This window comes from Aedes aegypti, chromosome 3 (assembly GCF_002204515.2).
Source record: "Aedes aegypti strain LVP_AGWG chromosome 3, AaegL5.0 Primary Assembly, whole genome shotgun sequence".
NCBI lineage: Eukaryota > Metazoa > Arthropoda > Insecta > Diptera > Culicidae > Aedes > Aedes aegypti.
In genome coordinates this window covers 48,903,001-48,928,284 of record NC_035109.1, presented here as the reverse complement: position 1 = coordinate 48,928,284, position 25,284 = coordinate 48,903,001, and the positions used below count along the sequence as shown (strand labels likewise).

Below are 25,284 nucleotides of genomic sequence, written 5' to 3'. Positions count from 1 at the left end.
ATTCAGTCAGGATTTCCTCCAGAGATCATATCAGGAATTCCTTGAGCAATTTCATCAGGACTCTTTCTAGGGATATCATAAGGAATTCTTCTAGGGATTCTTACATGAGTTACAGGGATTCTATCAGGAGTTCCTTCAGCGATAGCAATTGGAACTTCTCCAGGGATTCCATCAGGAATACCTCTAGCAATTCCATTAGAAGTTTCTCCAGCGATTCCATCAGCAGTTCATTCAGAGATTCCACCTGGAATTCCTTCCAGAGATTCTATCAGGGGTTCAGCTTTTGGTGGAATCCTTAGGGCTTATGGATTCCTGGAAAAACTTAAAAGCAGAATAACTAGAGGAAACGACTAGAAGATTCTGGATAGAATGTTTGAAAAAAAAAATCCCTTGGCCATTCTCATATTAATGACTGCCCAGAATATTTCCCGAAACAGACCCGTCATGATTTCTGAGTTTTGCCGGAATATTTCGTACGAATTATAACTGGAATTCCTCTTAAATATTTATTTCTTCCGGTACTTTAATGTAGAAAGTTCTTCTCTTCCTTACTGCGATCATTGCCAGGAAATCGCGAAAAGATTCTCTCTCACAGCCACAGCATTCGAAAAAATAACAATCACATATTCACTAGACTCTCGGCAAGTCTAAAAACATGCGAAGAAATATCGTGTTGCTGCAACCAACCTTGACAGTCGGTCAAACGGTTGTATCAACATAAGTCGGTTTGACTAACTTGGGGCGGAGTCAATGTTGGTCAAACCGTCTGAGCGTCTGTGGGCTGCAATGTTGTGACCGTCACGAAATTATGTAAGATTTTGAATACTAAAAATTCAGTAATTTATCGGTAGGTTTCCAATATTTTCCCACCAATCGGTCGGAAATTTATACAACATTTTACTCAAATGGAGAAAACTTTTGATTTTTGACGATAGACTGTTGAAAATTCTATTGCAAGCCGTTGAAACACTCAGGTTGGAACTAATCCTCACATATAATGTGGCCTGAATGTTTTAAAATCATGGTCCATCAGGCAAGTTGCGGACCATTGCTTTGAAAATTGATTGTTGCCAACACTGTTCACATAGACGTAAGAGCCTCAATAATTTGGTATGAAATAATTTCAAAACAGCAAATTCTGTGGCCGTTGCTTGGTAAAATTCCTGAAAGTATTTCTGTATAAATATCTTGAGAAATCCCTGGAGGAATTAGTGAAGAAATACTCGTTGGAATTCCTAAAGAGAAAATCTTGAGATTTAGAACAGTTATAGAAGTTGTTTAAGGAGAAATACTTGGAGCAACTATACAAAAGACATTGTTGGAGAAATTCATGAGAAAATGTCTAAGGAAATTTCTTGAATTGTCCGGGAAGGATGCGTATAGGTATGTCTGAAAGAATACATGGATAAATCCAGGGAGAGAGACACCAATAGTACACACGAAATATGAAACAAACTTCAAGCTAATTCCAACTCGCCAACGACAATCAAGGCAGGCTTGGTGAAAATCGCTAGTTTCGTTTAGTTGTGCACCTTCGATTTTTTAGGACAAACTTTGGAAAAGGGCCATATTTTTGTTTGCATTTAATTTCAATTTTTAACGAAAAAAAGTTGAAAAGATGCGTGTTTAACTACTGTTTTTTTTTAATTTTTAAATTTAAATCGAAGCTGCTATTGTGAGTTTGCTTTTCGATGTGTTGAAATTAAATCTTATCTGCTTTTTGTCACCTTCAAAAATATGTTTCAATAAATTACGCGCTTCTATCATGTTAGTCCAATGTTTTAGAAGGCGGCTCACACTGACAGTTCGTGACAGCGAAATCTCGGCTCACTTTTACGTATACAAATGTTGTATCAGTTTCTTCCTCCCAGGATAAATTCATGAAAGAATTGCTGGATGAATATCTTATAGAAGGAATTCATTACGGGATTTCTTGGAAAATTTTAGAGAAAATTCCTGAGAAAGTTTCTAACGCTTCTAACGATTACTGAAATTCCTGGAGACTTCACCTAGAAAGATTACTGGAAGAATATTAGTTTTGGTTCCAGGAAAAATCGTTGATAATGAAAAAGTATTGAGAAAATCCTAAATAAATTACAGAAGAAAAAAAAACTGTGATCTTGACACAAAATCCGAGGAAGAAACTTGTGGAACTGAAAAAAGTATCAGATATGAAAATGTACAGGAAATGTTAGACAAGTCAATGAGGAAGTTTTGCAGCAATTGTTAGATAAATCCCTGAAAAAATCAGAAGAAAACCATCCAAAAACTCTTGATGTAGTATTTTAAATAATTCCTAAACAATTCATAATAGAATTTTTCAGAGGAATCCCTTGATAAACTTCTATAAGAACAGACGGAGCAATCATAGTAGAACCATAAAAAATGTCGGAAATTGCCTGGATAAATCTCTTTGGAACAATTGCTGGAGAAATTCCAGGATGAATTTTAAGCAGTATCAAAGATGAAATATTTTAGGGATTTTTTGGAAAATTCCTAGAATAAGAGGTCTTTTTGGACAAATCTATTAAAAAATGGGTGTGTTTCAAGGAAAAAATCTCTGTAGTTTCTACTCTTTTCTGGTGACTGGGGCAGATACTGCTCCCCAGCTTAGTTTCATTAAGAACAATTTCGTTGATACTAATTGAGCGTTTTCGTTGCTAAATGACGATTTCTGCATCTAAATGCGAGCACGAATGTACTATGTGCCCTAAGAAGTTGAGAACATTTACACCCCAAAAAGACCCTCGACCGCCGGTTCTCGAACCACGAAATGTCCTTAAGCGAATACTTCATGAAATTCTTGTAGGAATCATTGCCAATTTTCTGGCAGAAATCCATGGTTTTACAATTACTTAAAGGATCATTAGATAAAAAAATATTGAAAGTACCACTGGCTGTATCTTTCCCGCGTCCATCCAAATGTTAAGCCAGAAGCAATCGAGAAATTAGCCAAAGATTGTTTACAATGCAATAAGCCCATCAAAGCAATTCCGCTTATAAAACGAGGGACTGATACTAGCCGCTTGAGTTTCATTTCGTATAAGATTGGAATCGATCCCAAGTTTCGTGATGCTGCACTGAGCCCTGACACTTGGCCCAAAGGAATGTTGTTCCGAGAATTTGAAAATCAGAGTTCAAAAAACATGTGGTTACCCCGCCTGCATACGCCGACAACCACGGTCTCCCCGGAAATAGGAGCTTCACAGTTCTCCACTCCCACGAGTGTAGTCAACTTAGCGAACTAGATCTGAACAACACGCAACGTAGCAACGTAGTTACATCTGTCACCAAATGCCGTAAACCAGAACGCTTTGCCTGCCGCATTAAGGGAGCTCTTGATCCACTCGACACAGTCGTGCCAGCTTGTTCCTGCCATCGAAGTCGTTCTGGTCCTGTTGTCGAGATCGGTGACGGAGTCTCCCAACCTTCTATCTCAGGCAAGTACGCATGCTTTTGTAGCAATTCTCTGCCTGATCAGCTCCAATATTCCAGTTTTCCTTCTGATCTTGTCGATCACAATAACATCGATACTGGAACCCAGCATTCCATCCAGCTAAATCCGAACAACCAGTCTACTCCGACGACAACAGAACATCAAGTGGAACGCAGTTTTACGTCAAGCTCACAACCAGGACGCAGTGCAGCTAGCATTTTGGAAGTCTCTGAATCCTCTAGCTCAGTCCGGCCTATTCCAGCCAGCGTTCTTCAAAGTCGTCCTGGTCCTGTTGCTAGATGTGGTTCAGAGATCCTGCAGTCTGCTTACCTAGGCAAGTACACTCAAGTTTCCGCTTTACCGATGCCTGATGCGGTTCCAAATTTCAGTATTTTGGGCTCGACCAACGCGAGGGATGCTTCTTCAACACTTACTCAAGGACACCCGGAACGCACCGTAGAAAGCCATATGGATGCCCTCAATCCCTCCGACGCAGTCTAGCCCCCTGCCGCCGTCGTTCTCCATAGTCGTTCCGGCCCTGCTGTCGGAAGTGGGGCGAGGGTCTTCCAACCACCTAACAACGGCGAGTACTCCACTTATGTTAGCTCTCAATCAACGCCTGATGCACACGTGCCTTCCAGAAATATTGGCGTCTCTAAAGTGTGGCGGAAAGAAGACACCGTTATCTACTACCAGAACGTCGGTGGCATGAACTCGCGCGTAAACGACTACCGGATGGCCGTGTCGGATTCCTGCTTCGACATTATCGTCCTGACAGAAACTTGGCTTGACTCGCGAACGCTATCTAATCAGGTATTCGGAACTGATTACGAAGTGTTTCGCTGCGATCGTAATCCTAACAACAGCAGGAAGCTCACGGGAGGCGGCGTACTCGTAGCTGTCCGTCCCAGATTGAAGGCGAAGTTAATCGAAAAAGAATCGTGGAAATGTCTGGAACAAATTCGGGTGTCCATCAAGCTTGGCGATCGATCTCTTTTATTGTGCACGCTCTACATTGCTCCTGATCGAGTTCGTGATAATGAGCTCATAGAGGCGCACTGTGACTCAGTCATCACTGCAATGGAATCTGCCAATCCCGTCGACGATGTTTTCATCTTGGGCGACTTAAATCTACCAGGCATTTCGTGGATATCATCTCAAAACGGCTTCCTTTATCCAGACCCTGTACACTCTTCGTTGCATGATTGTGCAGTCCGGTTTTCTAGACAGTTACAGCGCAGCCACCCTAGCACAAATCAACCACGTGGTCAACGAAAATAATCGTAGCCTGGATCTTTGTTTTGGTTCTGTGCAAGACCAAGCTCCATTCATTGGAGCGGCACCCTGTGAGCTTGTAAAAGCAGTACCGCACCACCCTCCGTTGATTATTGCCGTTGAGAATAACCAGGCCCATGATTTCGACAACTGTCCTGCTCTGCCCATAACTGCATAACAGTCACATTCGACATTTTTGGCAAATTGGAGTTAACACCATGGAGAGTCATCAAATGATAAATACTTTCGATCAACTTACTATAATCTGTGAGATTGTTCTAGAAAATTCGAAAAAAATACCAAGTTGTTTTGTCACATTGGCAATTGTAACCGCATAACAGTCACATTGAGATTATACATGAGCCTCATAATGTAGTTGCAACGAAATTTCTATCAGAATTATTTTCTGACTATTCACCCAATATGCGATATTAGTTGTACAAAATTTGAGCCTCAAATAAGCTCTTTTGAATTCTCAATGATTTTTTGAAATCTTAGTTTCCTCCCATACTGCAGTGAAATGAAAACTTGGTATCCCAATTACTCAATGCCTACTTTTGTCGAATGTTACAAATATGCATTTATGGGCAGTGCTGGTGTGTCATATGACTTTTCTAAGGCGGATCACCGTAGCATAGCAGCCGTATTGGCTGACATCAACTGGGAAAACGTTGTCGATCTCAGAGACATTAATACTTCTGCGCAAACTTTTTCTCACATCTTGACATACGTCATAGACAGACACGTGCCGAAGAAAGTTCTCCATCATGACGCCCGCCCTCCATGGCAAACTAGCGAATTGCAAAAATTGAAATCAGTCAAGAGAGCAGCTCTAAGGAGGTACAGTGCCGTAGCGTGCGGTTGGCCAGGTTGGCACCCGCCAAGGGCGCCAGCCTGTGGGGGGCGCCAAAATGCGTCAAGCATATGCTGAATTTTGAAAAAGATTTATTAAATAAGGGCGCCTCTTAAGTCACAATTTCAAAAGAAATTCCTTAACATAATAACGGAAAAGTTAAACAGTTCCTGAATTGCTTCCAAAGACTATTTAATATTATTAATGATTATTCATTTCAAAATTTAACATTATAATTATTTGCTAAATCTCTAAGTGATATTGAGAAGACATAATGAAGTATTCAAATACACTTGATAATGTTTCAAATTAAACACAACAAAAAAAAAAACAAACATTCTATTGAGCGTGATTTTATCGATGACAATCTCACTGTACCACAAATTAAATTCTCACAAAAACCTGAAGGAAACTCATAGAATCTTCCACAGGGTTTTCAGAGTAAGGTACATAATTGTAACAGAAAATCCTGAACATTTCACATGACGCAAGGTGAGTTTCTGACAGATTTCCTTTGTAAACTTCTTTACAGTTGGGAAAAATATTTAAAAAATCACAACCTGGAAAATCATAATCCTGAACAACATTTTCAGAGAATTTCTGTCAGTGAAGAACAAACATGAGTTGAAAAGAATGAAATTAGTTTTTTCCTAGTATGAATCAAGTATTTATTACTGGAGAAGATGTAGCACTAACCGATCTTAGATCACGTTACAATTCATTTCTGAAACGAAAAAAAAAAATCGTAATGAATTCTGCGTTCAAAGTGCGTAATGTTCCAAAGTGCCTTTTATCAATGATTAAAACAATTTTATATTTTCCGTGTTACTGTTTAGGAATTAAAATTATAAATTTAACTGAATAAAATTGAAAAAGTTTTTTTTAATTAAATCTTTTCAAAGGATGTGATGAATTTGTTTCTATTTTTCGGAAAAATCTTAGCAAAACAAGTAAAACAATGTTTTCTGGAGGAGTTGTTAAGCAAAATTATTTTGAAATCTAGAAGCCTCTGCATTTTTCTAAGCAAATAAAAATATAGTTAGCACATTGTATCCAACAGATTAAAAATTAAACTAAATGGTCCAGCGATTTAAATAAGAATTTCATTAGTGCTAAGCTCAGCATTTTCTGCAGAAGCGTCTCAAGAACAATAATGTTCTTATGAGTTACCTCAAAACATCTTTCAGATAATTTTGAACAGTTTTCAAGAAAATCTTTCTTGTACCGTTTTGATTCATATTACGGACACTTAAGGACTCAGGGAAATATAACCCAGCATAGATCATACAAAATAAATCATTCTGTATGATTCCTTAGCGCTATCGAGCGTCGGAAGCCCTTTACTTTCGAACGATGGGTGAAGAATACGCTTCCGCAACTTCAATAATTTTAAATAAATCAAAATGTGTGGCCTTTTCATGATTCTTATTCCGGACGCTTCCTCACTTTTGCCTCATATTCCGGACACTTTGAATCGAATTCCGGACGGCTCATGATAATCATTGATGAAACAGTCAAATCATCAATCGAAATCGTTAAACCACCAAAGAGACATCTAAGGTAGTTGGGCATTATAAATTCTCAAAGATATTTATGGAAAAAGTTTACTAAAACGAGGCTTGACATCGAGAACTTTTGAACAGCAAAAATTGAAACATTTCGCGTGAAATGTTTCCCATACAAAGTAGAGTGTCCGGAATTTGAAGCTGTCCGTAATATGAATCAAAACGGTACATCGTCTATTGATATTTATCAAATATTTTACTATTCTCTAAATAAGTAAATACTTAAGTCACAGCATGATATTTTTATGGTTTCGATATTACTTTCATACCGTAGTCCTTCTAGTTCCTTAAAAAATAATGTTTAACGGAAATTGACTAGTTTTCCGAGAACCATGCAGGCATATAAACGGTTAGCATAAAACTTGGATAACTTTAAAGATACAATTAAAGTTGATTTAAAAGAGGAAATGGCCCCTCTAGAGTCATATTGATGTCATAATTTATAAAATTAATGCGAAGTAGGTAGGCCGTTATTGAAATTTGTACGTGACGTTGATGATTGTTGCTAGAACATGTCACAATTTCGAATTGTAGTTAATCAGTTGGTATTGTACTGATGCATCTGAAAAAGTATCAGCATACTTTTCGCATGTATATAGTGATACTTTTCCGGATCAATATGATCTATGAGGACTGAAAATTTTCCCTTTGATACTGCGAGCTGCTATGTCAACATGACTTCCAAAAACGAATGACGGGCTACTTAGATTTAAATCAAATATCTTTGCCATATGAGCCTTTAGTTTCGAGTTTTCTTTTGTTTTGTAACGTTATATAAAAAGATGAAGCGGTTTTGTGCCTCCTTCAGAAAAAAATCGAATGTAAATCAAAGGGGGTTTCCCTCTTTCAAAACTCTAAATTCCTTATAACTGTAGCTATATAGTATAGTACAGCTTGAGTAGCATGGTTACTTGGAATGTTTTACGTAAACGGTAATCACATACAAACTCGCATCATGAAAACAAAATTGACTTGGGGCGCCCAAAGGGAGGTTTGCCAAGGGCGCCGTGAGGCCACGCTACGGCTCTGAGGAGGTATACAAAGTATCGGACATCTTCATTGCGAAGCTACTACCTGAGAGTCAACTACGTGTACCAACGTGTCAGTCGTCACTGTTTTTTGCAGTACCAGCGAAGCATAGAACTGAAATTTAAACGCAAACCAAAATCGTTCTGGAAGTACGTAAATGAGCAGCGCAAAGAATCGGGCTTTCCTTCTTCGATGGAATGGAATGGCAAATCCTCGTCCTGCTTACAGGAAATCTGTCAGTTCTTCGCTAGCAAATTTGCCAGCGTATTCAGCGGGGAAAGTGTAAGCAACGATCAGGTCATTTGTGCAGCCAACAATGTCCCCATGAATGGCCAAGCTTTGGGGAGTCTTGATTTGGATATCAATGCTGTATCCAGAGCCGCTTCGCAGTTGAAATCGTCCAACAATCCTGGACCAGATGGAGTTCCCTCAGCATTTCTCAAAGAGCATATCGGAAATTTGCTTGCACCGCTCTGCTGTTTATTCCGACTATCTCTTTCTTCCGGAATTTTTCCTTCATGTTGGAATGTGGCAAACATGTTCCCGGTGCATAGAAAAGGAAGGAAACGCGACGTAGATAATTACCGTGGAATTACGTCCTTGAGTGCTGTGTCGAAGTTATTCGAGCTTGTTGTAATGGAACCTTTGCTCTCTCACTGCAAGCACCTGCTGGATTCCGATCAACACGGATTCACCGCCGGCCGCTCAACAACCACTAACCTACTGTGCTTCACCACTTTCATTACCGACAGTATGATCGCTCGAGTGCAGACTGACGCTATATATACTGACCTGTCGGCCGCTTTTGACAAATTGAATCACGACATTGCTATTGCCAAACTTGACAGATTTGGCGTCTGCGGTAATCTTCTGAGCTGGTTCGGCTCTTACCTAACCAATCGTCAGCTAAGAGTTGTGATAGGCGATTGCAGTTCTGACAGTTTTCACGCTACATCCGGTATACCACAAGGAAGCCACCTGGGACCACTGATTTTTCTGCTTTACTTCAACGACGTTCATTTCGTTATCAAAGGCCCCCGCTTATCGTATGCAGACGACCTGAACAGCATATCTCGTATACCGTCAGTAAAGCGTCAACGACTTTGGAATTCAACTTTAGAATCGCCAAGAATTTCTCCGACATTTACTGTCTGAAATCGTTATATTGTTATCTCGTGCGTTCCACGTTGGAATATGGTTCCGCTGTTTGGAGTCCTATTTATAATAATGGCTCAGAAAGGATCGAATCTGTTCAACGCCGATTTCTCCGATTCGCACTCCGTAAGCTACCTTGGAGAGATCCATTCCGCTTGCCGAGCTATGAGAGTCGATGCCGATTGATAGACTTGGACCTCCTCCGGAACAGAAGGGATACAACCAGAGCTTTAACTATTGCAGACGTTTTACTGGGTCGTATCGACTGTGGGACAATCCTGGAGCGAGTCCATCTAAATGCCCGTCCACGCTCCCTCCGGAACAGCGTCATGCTGAGATTGCCTCTAACTCGAACAAACTACACACCTAGATTTTTTTTCACGAGCTCGGCAGTGCGAATCTCGGTTCCCCGATTTTAACCGAGACTCAGCTAACAAATTGTCCGGTTGCTTAGCAACGAAGCACGATTTACTGATACTCGGCTTCTATTCGCTGAGATCCCAGGAAATTTTTTTGCCGACTACTCGGCTGTGCGGATCTCGGTTAAAATTAGCCGAGAAACGGCATTTTAAATTAAGTGTGTACGGACTTCACGGAGCACTTAGTGGGTTGCAGCGAGTGTCCAATAAAGTCGCATCATTGTTCGATTTCAATACCGCCCGAGAGATGCTTCGCCGAAGGTTTTTATCATTTTTTGACGAACGAAGAGTTTAGTTTAAGTTTCTTCTCTTGACTGTTTAGTGCTTTTGTAAAGTTTTTGTCTTCTGATTGTTTTACATATATTCTAGACTTCACTGGGGCTACAATTTGCCTGTTGATGTGTTTCAAATAAATAAATAAATAAATAAATAAAACTAAACCGATAGAATTCCTGTAGAAACTCTTAAAGAAGCATCAGGGTCATTCTCTTGAGGATTTTTCGCATTCTTTGTGATTGTATCTTCTTCTTTCTGGCGTTACGTCCCCACTGGGACAGAGCCTGCTTCTCAGCTTAATGTTCTTATGAGCACTTCCACAGTTTTTAACTGAGAGCTTACTATGCCAATGACCAGTTTTGCATGCGTATATCGTGTGGCAGGTACGAATATACTCTATGCCCTGGGAAGTCGAGAAAATTTCCAACCCGAAAAGATCCTCGACCGGTTGGATTCGAACCCACGACCCTCAGCTTGATCTTGCTGATTGTATGCACACTTAATTTAGAATGCCGAATCTCAGCTAATTTTAACCGAGATCCGCACAGCCGAGTAATCGGCAAACAAATTTCCTGGGATCTCAGCAAATAAAAGCCGAGTATCAGTAAATCGCGCTCCGTTGATAAGCAACCGGACAATTTGTTAGCTGAGCGTCGGTTAAAATCGGGAAAACCGAGATTCGCACAGCCGATCTCGTGAAAAAAATCTGAGTGTGTAGATTAAATCGCACTACGTACCTGTCCCGCACGCAGGTGGTCCTCCAGGCAGATGGTAACGCCTCGATGCCAGCACACGTGCAGTGCCGTGTTATTCCTAGAAGACGGTGGCTTCGCTGGGGGATTGATCAGGGAATTGTTCAGTCCACATGTTTCCAGATTTTCCTCGGATGATGCTGCGTTAAATAAACGTTGAGATAGTTAGATGTAATTTTTTACTTAAATAGTTCGATACTTACTGCAATATTTAACCGAAACCATCGGTAGCTGAGTGTTGGGTTTCTGCCGAACGGCTGCTGCCGCCTTGGTCAGCTCCTGTAGCCACAGTGTCTTCTCGGCCGTCGTTCCAGCCGACACCGTAAGCGCTCGCTGCCCTCCGAATATCACAAACGCATTGTGCTCGGCATTCTCCGTGAGGAGTGCCCGCACCGGAACGTGTCCCAACACCTTGAAGGTCTGCGTGATAGGTGACTTGAACGCGAACAGCAAGATGTCCGAGAAGAGGAAGAACATTCGCTGCTGTAGGCCCCGTTTGGAATGCTTTAGTAGACAGCCCTGGCGGATGAGTTTTCGGTCGGTTTGCACCAGGGTATCGAACCCGTCCAGGTCCCGCTGGATCTCGCACAGAAGAGTGTAGTTCTCGGACGAGGCCAGCTCGTTACGTACCACCTCGGTGGTCCGAGTCAGCATCATTAGCGTCCCGTGACAGTCGGTGTAATCGAAGTGATCCTCACCGTAGTGCTCCAATAGCAGTTCGAGAAGCAGCTGATAATGTAGAAGCCGATGCAAGGGCTTCAGAACGAAATAGCATATCGGGAGGTAGCACACTTTCTGCAACTCAAAATCTCGATAGGTTTGCTGGAACCGGTCATCGTTCTCGTAGAGATCGTTCAACCGCTGAAGAATTTCACGATGGCTTTCGACGTATTCATCGTAGATCTGGAAATATGATTGATCCATGTGTTCAAAATGATTGGTTCATGATTAGGGATAGTGAAAAATATCGATTTCTGACAATGGAAAATCGCAAAATTTGGCATTCCAATTGCAAAGTATATGTAATGTTTAGTTCCACGATACTTGTTCAAACTTTCACTCGGCTGGTTAGCCGTAAAACCGTTAAAAGATAATTAAAAAGTAACCTAAAAGTAGTTACTCACCGGAAGCACAACCATGTTCTTCAGCATGACATCGCCAATTCTATGGGTCTCGTGACCGCCACGACCCTCCCAAAGCAATATCCGATGTTCGAGATCCCTCAGAAACACGCTGTGATGTTCGAGCATCGAGTCAAAGTACTGGAACAAAGGTTGCAGGTTTTCTACGTCCTCAGGCGTCAGTTCCTCTCGGAACCACTGAAATAAAAAGTCATCTCAATTCAAGTCAAATTTTGGGTAATTCTTCCTCTCACCGTATTGAGCACATCCAAATCCTTCTTGTAGGTCCTTTCGGTCATCAACAGTTCCTTCGCTAGGAAATACGCCCGATCCGTAGGCCATTTCTTCTTCTTGATCTCCTCGTCGATAGAACGCAGCGTACCGGAACCCCCATTGACTCCATTCCCGCCAATCATGGCGGCATGCGTCGGCGCGGTCGGTTGATTCTGATAGTGATGTACATTGTTGTTGTTGTTGATATTATTATTGATCACATTCTCGTCGACCGTGTGCAGGCCCCCATTGCCGTTGCCATTATTGTTGAACCCATTGCGGGCCCTTGCTTCGGCACTGCTCAAATCGTACGTTCCGGCTTCACTGGTCCGCGAGAGGGAATTATTGTTGGACCGGTCGGAGGCGTTATTACCTCCGCCAATGCCGGGAACCAAATCGTACCGATTCGGTGACTGAACAATCTCACTGCGCCGGTCCAACGAGACGTTCCCGTTGATTCCGTGGTACTCGTCCGTGGCTGCAATGTTTGTGGTGTGTGTGCGTGTGGGGGTGGTTTGGGTTGGATTGCATGCACGTGGAGTTGTGGGTGATGATGGACAAACCAAAGGAACAGAACCGGAAACAGAAACAGAAAACAAAAGTTGGTAATTAACTAAACCGCCATTGGGTTGGTGACAACGTATTGCTGGAAAACATGCAAAATTAAATAAAATTCTACCAGAACAAAGATAATGTTATAACGGAGTACTTATGGAACTAATAAAAATGTACCTAGTTTGGATGTTATTGAAGTTACTATGAAAATTCTGAGTACATATACGATCAATCGTTCTGTAATATGCTTAAAAAATGTGGGATTGCTAAAGAAGTTTAAAGATTTTTATAATAATTCTTATATTGCGGTAGGAATTTTATGATTACGATATTTTTTTTATTCTTTTGGGTACTATGAGGAATCTGGAATTCCTATAAAAAATGATATTCAGTAACAATCCTGGCGTTTCAATGGATAGAAATTCAAACTTCCACCATAGTATATAGGGGCAATTGAGAAACCATAAAACAGCATAATTTCTTGAAATTCTATCAGAAATAGCACACAATCCTAAAACTGACAAGTTAACCCTTAAACGGCGAGGACGACTTTTTTGCACTCTTTTGCTCATATCTTTTGACCCAAAAGTTCAATTCTCAATCCGGATACACGGCCGAAAATGTAGTGATCACCTCCTATTTAACCAGTGATCATTGATAAAAATTTTAATATATTTCGAATGTATTTATGTGAAAGTATGTATATGAAAATAGTATTACCAAGTCTTGCGAGCTCATGTGAATCATTTTGGATTACAATAACCGCTTGGCCACTTGGCATATTCAGATACATGAGATCGGAAGTCTTAGTATGGGATCCCGGAGAACCAATCAATATCAAACGTTGATCTCCATTACGTGTCAAATAAAATCATATTTATTCGACAAAAGATGATTATCGGAAGCCTTCCTGGTCATTTTGATTACAGGTGACCGTTCCAAGTCCAGTTTAGGAAACCCGATTTTGGTTACAAAAGACCAATTTTAATCATAAGACAACAGCCATCATGCGAACCATCAAATAACACAGTTTCAGCAAATGAAAATTTTTAGAGGCAACGTTGAGAAATTTTGGACTTATAGGGGTCATTGGGCTTTGTTCATAAGCCCCGGTATTTGGGTTCGGAGTTTTAATAAATATTTTTAACAATATATGAGTTGGCACATAAATGAAGACTTAAAGAAAATTCTCATCACGAGGAGTATAAAATTCAACCGTCTCGTAAATGTAAAACTATCGGAAGCTAAATTTGATTATTTTGGATTTATTCGATCATCGTGCTCTCAGGTTTAGTAACAAAGGCTCAATGAGTTAATTTTGAAATTTTGTTTCCATTGAGAATCCTGGAAGGAACAGTGGGAATCGTAGAAACGCAGACAAAGAGACGTAATACTCTAATTATTTTTACCGCACAGCAGGATAGCGCCCAATTTTAATATTTGATAGTTGGCCGACGGGCCACTCGTGGCGCTCGCATCACTTTTGTTCGAGTTTGACCACTAACGCCACCTAGTTCACGGTTGACCAAATGAAGTATTTTTAGCATTGGGCGTAAATGTTCAAGTGATTTTGTTTTAAATTTAAAGTTTCTGATCAATCAACTCGGGGATCTCTCAGAATCCTCACAGAATTCTCATCAGTATCCTTTCAGGATTCTCATTGGGTTCCTCGCAGAATTCACTTAAGATTCTTCGCAGAATTCTCATCAGAATCTAATCATGATTCTAATCGGAATCACAGAATTTATGTCAGATTACTCGCATAATTCTCATCTGTAGTCTCTCAGAATTCTCTTCAAAAATTTTCAAAAATCAAATCTTTCGAGAAGCTTGTCCGAATTCTCGTAGAAATCAAAAATTTCCCTAGGATTTCCATCAGAATCCTCTCACGATTCTCATCCAAATCCTTTCAGGATTTCATCAGCATCGATGCCGAATTCTCATCAGGATTGTTCCATGAATTTTGTCAAAATCGTTCCAGCATTTTCATCAGAATCTCTACAGGATTCTCAGATGAATCATTTCATGGTTCTCATCAAAACATTTCCAAATTTTTCTTGAGAATCCTTCTAGGATACATATTTGCAACAAAATCCTTCAAGGCTAAATACTCGCAACAGAATTCTTCCTGGATTCTCATCAGAGATGTTTTTGGATTTCTATCAGAATTCTTCCTGAATTTTCATCACAATTCATCCAAGATTCACACTAAATCTTTCTATGATTCTATCCAAACTTTGTAGGATTCTCATCGGGAACATTGCAGACATCTCATCTGAAAAACACCGGGATTCTCAAAGAGTTCCAGGATTCTTATAAAAGAAAAATTATATCCAGGATTCTCATCAGAATTTTACCACGAGACAACACATTTACAACATGGTTTGTTTGTTTGAGCATTTTCATAAAACAAATTTTTTTGTAAAGAAATAGTTGACCAAAGTCGCGAGAAAAAAGGGTTAAATGTGGATACACGTTGTCGTGATCACTGTTCTCATCAGTTCTTCTGTCTTCCAATATTTCGTACAAACTCTGGCTATCCGAATAAATAATTTGCACCTATCTGTGCATACCATATTTTGGTATCATCTGTTTCTATTCGGAATGAACCACTGTGACCAGTTTTCTTTGATCTTTTGTGGCATACCCGTGTCCTTTGTTTAGTGCATGTCGTTTTACTCCAATACCATTGACAAATAATGATGTTGTCGTTTTTTACACAAAGAATCTCTTTGGAAAAAGATATCGCTATTTGTACCATTTGAAGTGAAAAGTTTCTAACCATTAAACTTTCAAAAGCACGCACCTTATTCGGGTTCGGCCACTAATGATACTGATTTTGACCATGCATCGGTACTCTAGCGTATCAAATTATTGCTTCTACTTATGAGTGTAAGTGTTCGTAGTTCAGTGTGGAGTGTTTTTAAGATTTTATTTAAATTTGTGTCGTGATTTTGTGAAAATACAGTGCAGGTAGTGTTTGTATATGTCATGCAGTTTACTCTGTCAGTTCGATATCAGGCCATAGTAGAACAGTCCACCGTACTACAGAGAACAGACATTGAGGCTCGAACAATTTTCCATTAAAATCATGTGTGAAGGTTAGAGTCAATCATCAGCACCGCCAACGCAGACAGCCCGACATACAAACTCGTTTCGACCACACGATGGCCCTAGTGAACGTCAACATACATTGGCACACAAAGCGACACTAGCGACAAGTGGCAATTTTTGATGGTGGCACTGGCGCCAAAGTGTAAAAAGCGGCAAAATTGAATTCCCGCTATTCTGATGACAGCGCCGCGAAACAGGAGCATAACGATATACTTTGAAATGACCAGCACAAAGCTTTACACACGTTGACGATTAAAGATGAACGTCTGTTATCTGTGACCGTATTATGCCATCATCCAACATCAACACTATATGAGCTTCTAATACCCACCACCAGAGGGATGGACAGGATATGTTGGTAACCTTCAACGGGTAGCGATACGGTAATCAATATGGTCTGTTAATGGGCACGAAAGTGGTCTGAGTCACCGACCAATACCGAGAGGATAGTGACCTATGTACAATTAGATCACTGATCGAACAACCATCCACCGATGAAGGTTTAGTGAGCTCAAGCCACGTAGTGCAGAACTGGTGAAAAAGTTCTATAGAGAGTGATCGTGGTGCGTGGTGCAGTGTTGGGCAACAGGTAATTAGCAAACCACAAACCTGTTGCTACCCTTTAACCCAACTCCACACTTTGTAGGACCCCGCTGTTTTTGGACAGAACTTTGGTTCTGGACGTTCAACAATTTTTTTTTCTCCCAGGGATGCTTTCTGGGTCAAAGCTTAGTGTTCTTATGAGCACTTCACAGTTATTAACTGAGAGCTTTGTTTGCCAAAGTTGCCATTTTTACATTCGTATATCGTGGGGCAGGTACACTCAAAATAATCCAAACGTCATTGTTACGTGAAAACATACGTGGTTTTTTTCCATCGCACTTTTCACGTAGCTCTTACGTTAATCATAGGTAGCCTGGAATGAACGCATGAACTTTTGAACTTCATCCATTCCACCGGCGCTACGCGTAAGAGCTACGTGGATTTTCCGGTAGCCTTTACGAAGCGTTTCAATAGGACCTAGATGGCTTTGAATTAAATTTAACTAAGATAAAGACCAACCTTATCTTCAATAGACTTCGGAAGAAAACTAATTCCCAATTGGAAAATGTAAACAAACCTAAAAGATTGTGATATTTTTATATTCAATCTGAGCATTGCATCTTGTTTCCCAAATGTTGTGAGTTTGTTCTTTTTTGTTGTAGCCTTCGCGTGCTATAACACTGTTCGACAAAAAAAGTCGATCTGAATGCACAGAGACCGGACACCCCGGGCTTGAAAGTATAAAAATAAACAAAAATAATGGCGTTTTCAGAATGTTCGTGTCTGCCCCAGGTCATTTTTAAAATATACTTGAACTTTTTGCATTTTTTATTTAAAAATCTAATCTAATCAATAAACCGACACAGTGTTTTATATTCAGGACAGCGGAATTCATGTGCCATATAATGTTTTCAACTTTAAATACAATATGAAGAGTTGGAGGAACCTGTCATTGGGGACAATTGAAATTGAACTCCAATACATATCGTGCGACGGTTCATTTTTTATGTCTCGTGCTAAATAGGGCTATTGTAGACCTTAAGTGGATATTTGACTACAGTGGCCACTTTTGGGACCACCGGAATTTCCCGGAGGAATCTGTCATTGGGGACATCACAGCCTCCCTCAGGGTTATCCGGTGGTCCCAAAAGTGGCCACTGTAGTCAATTATCCATTTTAGGTAGCTACGTTTTTAGAGTAATCCCTGAGGAAATTACTGGAAGTAGTAGCGTTGGATTGCTCAAGGATTTCACGGGGCAAATTTTGGAGAAATCCCTCTGAGCGAGAATTTCTGGGAGAACTGGTAGAGGAGTTTCAGAGAAATCCCTGGAAGAGTCCTTAAAAGTATACCAGAGAAAATCTCTAGAGAAATCACAGTTCCTAAAGCTGTTCCTCGTGGAATCTGTGGAATATTAGGAAGGCAATAGCCGCGTAATAGTCTCAGAAGGTCTCACCAAAGCCTCTAAAATTTTGAACCGGGATTCACTTCAAACACAATGAGAGAAAAAGAGAATATTGAAAAATTGAGGGATTTTTATACGAATTCTAATACTGTGGATTTCTGTCATTGTGATAGTTTATTTTTCAATATTCGTGGAATGATTCCTTGTTGTGCGCTTGAACAAGTTAGTTCAGTTTTTTGCAGTCGGCAGCTTTTTTTGGTTTTTTTATTTCTTCCACCGCCCGTGTGGTTTTTACCAATTGTGCCTCTAGTGCTTAAAACCGCGCGCATCGAAGGAAGCGAACCAGGTTGGCAAGGGTCAACGGGTATCGTTCCACCGATAATTGTTCCCCCGCATACATCTGCTGCGAGGACGGCGAGACATATTTGCCTACCTACGACGTGGAAGGCTAGCTGCTGTGCCGTCATCAAACGGGAACGGATAAGTAGCAATTTTTCTATACCTATCCATACTCTATTGAATTGCCTTCGCATCTCCCGAACAAACAGTGTTGAGTTCGAGGTTGTTTTTCGCTTCTCCTCTGTCTCTCTCCCGGTGCAAATTTGTTTGCATGGTTAGGGGAAGGGTGTACAAAATAGTCCACTGACTGATTTTTTTTTTCTTTTCAAAAGTTTTATTTCTATTTTTATTATATTTTTGCCTTTATAGGGGAGGTGTGTACAAAATAGTCCTCTAATTGATTAATATTTTCCAATCGCTTTAATTTTTTTTTTGTTTTTTTTTCTCTATACTTTTTTTTATTATTATTGTCGGTTCGGTTGCGGTTGGATTTTTTCCCGCATGGACGAATCGGATGGAGGCGATACGCCTCCTAAAGATCTCGTTGCTCGAACGCGGTTTTATCAACCGTCTTCGGCTGGGCCTTGGGTTGTCTATTTCCGGCGCAAAAATAAGATTTTGAATGTGCTCTCGATCTCTACACTGTAAACTCGTCATTACCCTTTAATGTGTAAAAAATACCCATTATTTGCTGATATATGGAAACGTCAAAATAACGAGTAATTTATTTTTTCACATAATGGGTGTTTAGTACCCTATCACATGTTCGATTCATTTACTCTATAATGGGTGAAAAATTCCTTACAGTTTATAATATATAAATTCTCTGCCAGACTAGTGATTGGTTTAATTAAGTGTTTTGTCCAAAATAATCAGGGAAGTTTCTAGAAATGCATGTAGCTCTAAGGTAGGTTCATTGAATTACTTTTCCCGCCGTGTTCTGATTAGGTACATAAACAAATTTCCAGTCGCTTCATCCTTATTTTCCAGACCGGCAAATCAGCGTTTATATAATGGTTCTTCCGCATCTCACCAACGTTAATATATTGCTGAATAAAATGTGTTTATAATAATAAGAGTCTAGTGTTCATTATTCTACGAAAATAAATATAAAAATAACTAAAATTTTCAAATATGAAAGAGAGTAAATTTTACTCTGTTTCTCGATTAATGAGTTTGTCATAGTGGGTAAAATTTACTCGTTGATCTGACGTACAAGCCTTTTACTCTTTAAAGAGTAAAGGCCCTTTACTCTTTTTATGAGTTAAACTAGTATCTCTCAAAAAGGGTACTTTTTTACCCTTTAAAGGGTACTTTGGTCTTACAGTGTAGAGAGCTGACGCGTAAATATCCTGGGACCGTTATTCACCAAGTGAAGCAATCCAAGCTGCGTGTAACTGCACCTAGTTACAAAGCAGCGAATGAAATTGCTCAGCATGAGGCTTTTACTGTGGAATATTATGTGTATATTTTGGCCAGAGAGGTTGAGGTGGAAGGGAAAATCATCGACGCGAGTCTGACATGCGAAGACATTAAGACTGGCAAAGGCGTTTTTGAGAATCGGTCCATACCTGATGTGGCTATACTGGATTGTAAACAATTACAATCAGTTTCCATGGAAGGAAATAAGAAAGTGTTTTCGCCGTCAGCCTCGTTTCGAGTGACTTTTCCTGGTTCCGTCCTCCCAAAATTTGTTTGCATTGATAGTGTTTTTACCCAGTGCGCCTATATGTGCCGAAGGTATTTAATTGTACCAACTGCAAGCAGCTTGGTCATAGTGCTAGCTTTTGCGACAACAAACCCCGTTGTGGTAAATGCAACCAAGCTCACTTGGAAGATGATTGCACACAGGAAGCTGAAAAATGCAGCTACTGTCGTGAGGATCTTCATGACTTGCAGAAATGCCCGGCCTACAAAAGGCGCATTCGAAATGAGAGTCGCTCAATTGTGAAGCGCTCCAAGAAGACGTATGCGGAAATGGTGAAAGCTTTAAATCCGCCATCAGCCATCCCAGTTGGTAACTCTTTTCAAGAGTTGTCTTCCGACGAAGCGAACGACGACGAAACGGATGGGGGAGATTCTTCGGAGGTACACGCACCCGGAAAACGAAAGTCTCCATCTTCTCCGGGACTGCGCCGTAAGGTAATGAAATCTTCCCTCAAAAGTTTGCCTAATTCCAAAGGAGGTGGGGCAAATTTGAAATTGCCGAAGAAACAGGTCCTTGATGCTTCCGTTCCGTGTTGCAGCAAAGATCTGACGCCCCCGCCTCCACCGATTAAATATACTTCGAAAAGAAGCTCTAGACAAGTAAGCAAGAAAAAAGCTACTGAAGTCCCTTGCTCTTCCTCGAAAACCCCCCGGGCCAAGCGAGGACTGATAACTTTTACGGCCCTTGTGGATCGCATATGTGATGCCCTCGGAGTTTCAGACTCATTCAGAGGCATACTCGACCTTTTTCTCCCCGCAATAGAAGAGTATCTCAGGGAATTGACTATCTCGTGGCCCCTCCTTGCTTCGATCATATCTTTCGATGGCTAATTCATCAAGTGAGGTACAAGATATGATCACTGTGCTACAGTGGAACTGTCATAGTCTAAAACCTAAATTAGACACATTTAAGTTTTTGCTTCACAATTCCGATTGTGATATATTTGCACTTTGTGAAACATGGCTTTCTTTTGAAGATGATCTTAACTTCTACGATTTTAACATTATACGCCAGGATCGAGATGATAATTATGGGGGTGTGCTTTTAGGGATCAAAAAGTGCCATTCATTCTACAGAATCCCCATCCCGACTCATCCAGGCCCAAATAAACGTAAAGGGTAAAGATCTTTGCGTAGCTTCTGTTTATATTCCTCCAAGAGTTTCAATAAACCGCCATCATCTCTGGAATGCAGTCTCCATGCTCTCATCCCGTTTTAATACTGGGTGATATGAACTCACATGGTACTGGATGGGGCGAATCTTATGACGATTATAGAGCGGCTATTTTCTATGACTTATGCGACGATTTCAACTTGAACATTTTGAACACAGGTGAAGTGACACGTATTTCATCCGACGGCAAAGAAAGCCGCATTGACCTATCTTTGGGTTCAAGTTCACTATCATTCGAGTGCATGTGGAAGGTGATTGATGATCCCCATGGTAGTGATCATATGCCCATAATAACGTCTATCAGAAATAATTGTGAAAGGTCAGAGCAGTCAATTCAGGTTCCTTACGACCTCACTAGGAATATCGATTGGCAAAAATTTGCATCAGCGGTAACTTTTGGTATCGAAACATTCAACACACTCCCACCGTTGGATGAGTATCGATTCCTAACAGAATTGATTTATAAAAGTGCATTAGAATCCCAAAAACAACGAGTTCCAAGTGCATCCTTCAAAAGACGACCAGCCACACCTGGTTGGGATGATGAATGCACTCAGTTGTATCGAGAAAAATCTAATGCCTTAAAAGCTTTTCGTAGATATGGTACCTCAGAACTTTATTTAGAGTACTCGAAGCTCGAAAAAAGACTGAAGAATCTTATTAAAGCGAAGAAGCGTAACTATTGGCGACGTTTTATCGATGGCCTCTCACGAGAAACTTCAATGACGACGCTTTGGAGAGTGGCTCGCAACATGCGAAACCGCTCATCCTCAAATGAGAGTGACGAATACTCCAATCGTTGGATATTCAATTTCGCAAAAAAGGTCTGTCCAGACTCAGTTCCAGCTCAACCGCCATTCTGGGAAACCCAGAGAGACGATGCGTTGGACAGACCATTCACTATGCTGGAATTTTCTATGGCTCTTCTTTCATCAAACAACTCCTCTCCGGGACGCGATATGATCAAGTTCAATCTTCTTAAAAATCTCCCTGATATCGCTAAAAGACGGTTGCTTGACCTGTTCAACTCTTTCATGGAACACAACATTGTTCCACCTGAATGGAGACAGGTCAAAGTAATAGCTATTCAAAAGCCTGGGAAACCAGCGTCTGATCATAATTCGTACCGCCCGATTGCTATGTTATCATGTTTAAGGAAATTGTTAGAAAAAATGATCCTATCCCGACTCGATCACTGGGTCGAATCAAACAACATGCTTTCCAGTACTCAATTTGGCTTTCGCAAGGGCAAAGGAACAAACGATTGTCTAGCGTTGCTTTCATCAGATATTCAACTAGCCTTTGCTGACAAGGAGCAATTGGCTTCGGTTTTCCTGGATATTAAGGGCGCTTTTGATTCAGTTTCCATAGAAATATTGTCAGCAAACTTGCACAATAGTGGACGACCTGGAATATTGAATAATTTCTTGTACAATCTGTTGTCAGAAAAACACATGAGCTTCACTCTCGGTCAACTGACAACTTCCAGAATTAGCTATATGGGCCTTCCCCAAGGCTCATGTCTGAGTCCCTTGCTTTATAATTTTTATGTTAAAGATATTGACAACTGTTTGGAAGAACCATGCACGTTTAGACAACTTGCAGATGATGCTGTGGTCTCTATGAAGGGCCCACGAGCAGAAATCCTGCAAAGACCATTGCAAAATTCCCTTGATAATCTATCCACTTGGGCTAGAAATTTAGGGATCGAGTTTGCGCCGCAAAAAACTCAACTGGTTGTATTTTCAAGGAAGCGGAATCCAGCCCAACTGAAGCTTAAGCTTTTGGGAATAGACATCGACCAGTCTTTGACTTCAAAATACCTTGGGGTCTGGTTTGATTCAAAAGGCACTTGGCGAACCCATATTAGGTATGTAACGGAAAAATGCCAACAAAGGATCAATTTTCTACGAACAATTACCGGAACATGGTGGGGTGCTCACCCGGAAGACCTCATAAAACTCTATAAAACAACCATTCTCTCTGTTCTAGAGTATGGCTCTTTCTGTTTTCTCTCAGCAGCAAAATGCCACCTGATTAAATTGGAACGAATTCAATATCGTTGTTTGCGTATCGCCTTAGGGTGTATGCACTCGACACATAATGCGAGCCTAGAGGTTTTGGCAGGGGTTTTACCGCTACAGAACCGATTCTGGGAGCTCTCGCTAAGAATACTTATTAAGTGTGGAGTGAGCAACACACTCGTCATCGAAAACTTCGAAGAATTGCTCAAACTGAATGCTCAGTCAAAATTCATGCGAGTTTATCTCTACTACATGTCATCTGACATTAGCCTTCCATGTTATAACCCTCCACGTGTACGCTTCACCAATGACAGTTCCTCTGTTGAATATGATCTGTCCATGAAACAAGCTATTCATGGAATTCCAGATCAACTTCGATGTATAACTATTCCACGTATTTTCAACGCAAAGTTCCAGAATGTCGATTCCTACAGGAGATATTTCACTGACGGGTCACGTATAAATGGATCCACTGGCTTCGGTGTCTTCAATGAAAATTCTTCCGCCTTCCGAAAACTTCAAGAACCTTGCACGGTTTATGTTGCTGAGCTGGCAGCAATCAACTTCGCTTTGGGGATGATCTCTAACATGCCCGCAGACCACTTCTTCATCTTCTCGGATAGTCTCAGTTCTATTGAGGCACTCCGATCGATGAAACCTGTAAAGCATGCATCTTACTTTCTTACAAAAATAAGAGAGCAGATGTGTGCACTGGTCGAAAGATCATATAAGATTACCTTTGTATGGGTCCCCTCACATTGCTTAATTTATGGCAATGAGAAGGCGGACTCTCTCGCAAAGGTGGGCGCTGAGGAAGGTGAGATTTATGATAGACGAATTTCACACGATGAATTTTTTAATTTAGTACGTCAAAGTTCTCTTCACGGTTGGCAAAGCGATTGGCTAAATGGCCAACTGGGACGGTGGTTACATTCCATAATTCCTAGAGTTTCCTTGCGAGCCTGGTGGAAAGGCTTGGATGTAAGTCGAGATTTCATTCGCGTGATGTCAAGACTTATGTCCAACCATTACTCGCTAGATGCACATCTACACAGAATTAACCTCGCGCTGAGCAATATTTGTAACAGGTGTGGTTCCGGTTATGATGACATCGATCACGTAGTTTGGCAGTGCTCGGATATGGACGCCTCCAGAGCGCAACTTTTGGATACCCTTGCGGCCCGAGGTAGAGAACCCTATGTTCCAGTTAGAGATGTGTTGGGAACCCGCGATCTTATTTATATGGTCGCAATTTACGATTTCCTTCGCTTGTGTTGTATAAAAGTTTAATTCTCTTGTGTTCTCTTCCCCAGTTTTTTTTTGTGTTTTGTCCCCTTTGTGTTGGATTGAGGATCCTGGCCATCCAGCAGTCGAATACCGGCAAGAAATCGCTACCAACGCCATGAAACGAAAATCAAGATGCCACGTTATACCTCCCGGATGAGCTGCTGAGAACCCTGATCCCAATCCCTACCATGTCCTTCCTTAAAAAAATGTGACCACTAACCTCGAGCTGCCACGAGTACCCTGGCCCCATCCCATATTAATGTTGAACTGAAAAAGCCAATTAATTGTATGTAATAAAAATACAAAAAAATGAATTTCGGCTCCGTAAAGCGTTAAACGCATTTGAGCCTCAAATAAACGAAATAGATAAAAAAAAATATTCGTGGAATGATTGAGGAACCTGGGAATATGAAGATTATAGTGCGAATCCTGGGATTCTGACAATGATATATTAGACTTCAGTGGGAACCTTTGTTATTCCGAAGAGATATACAGTAAGGATCTTGATATTTCAGAAGAATTGGATCTCAAAAGGTGCCACCATAGACAAACAGACGTCACACTTTGACCATTATCCATCGACCACCTTTCTAACGGTCGATTCGAATTTATTGTAGGTGGTCAATCCACCACCCGCTGCGCTCGCATCGTTTTTGTTCGCGTTTGACGATTACACAGTACCGCCACCTGTTGAGCCATCGACCATACATACCGATTTTAGAATTGGGCGTACATGTTCTCTCGACTATGACTTTGATCGTGATTTGTTCGAAGTGTTACGTCTGTTTATCTGTGGTTCCACCATCGCAATTATTTCAATAGGAATCACACCCGTCTGGCAGTCGATGGTGTTGGCCTAAGACAAAAATGTGTTTGAAAATAGGTCTAGAAGAGTAAGTTTTTCTGGATTTAGGATTTCCTGCTCCAACCTTACTTCCCAAAATCAATAATAAATTGTTCAGTAAGAAGTTGTGTCGATTCGTC

The 25,284-nt window shown here is 40.8% G+C and overlaps 1 protein-coding gene across 4 annotated transcripts in view; it reads right to left on the bottom strand.

The window, feature by feature from the left end:
• Positions 1-25,284, bottom strand: part of LOC5570078 (FERM, RhoGEF and pleckstrin domain-containing protein 2) — a 201,335-nt gene that overhangs the window by 3,418 nt on the left and 172,633 nt on the right. For all 4 annotated transcript variants that reach the window (XM_021849776.1, XM_021849773.1, XM_021849774.1 and 1 more), the window contains 4 exons: positions 12,136-12,632; positions 11,885-12,079; positions 10,964-11,663; positions 10,746-10,900 (listed from right to left, as the gene is read on the bottom strand). In XM_021849776.1, coding sequence (XP_021705468.1) covers positions 10,746-10,900; positions 10,964-11,663; positions 11,885-12,079; positions 12,136-12,632 — 1,547 coding nt within the window. The remainder of the gene's footprint in view (positions 1-10,745; positions 10,901-10,963; positions 11,664-11,884; positions 12,080-12,135; positions 12,633-25,284) is intronic.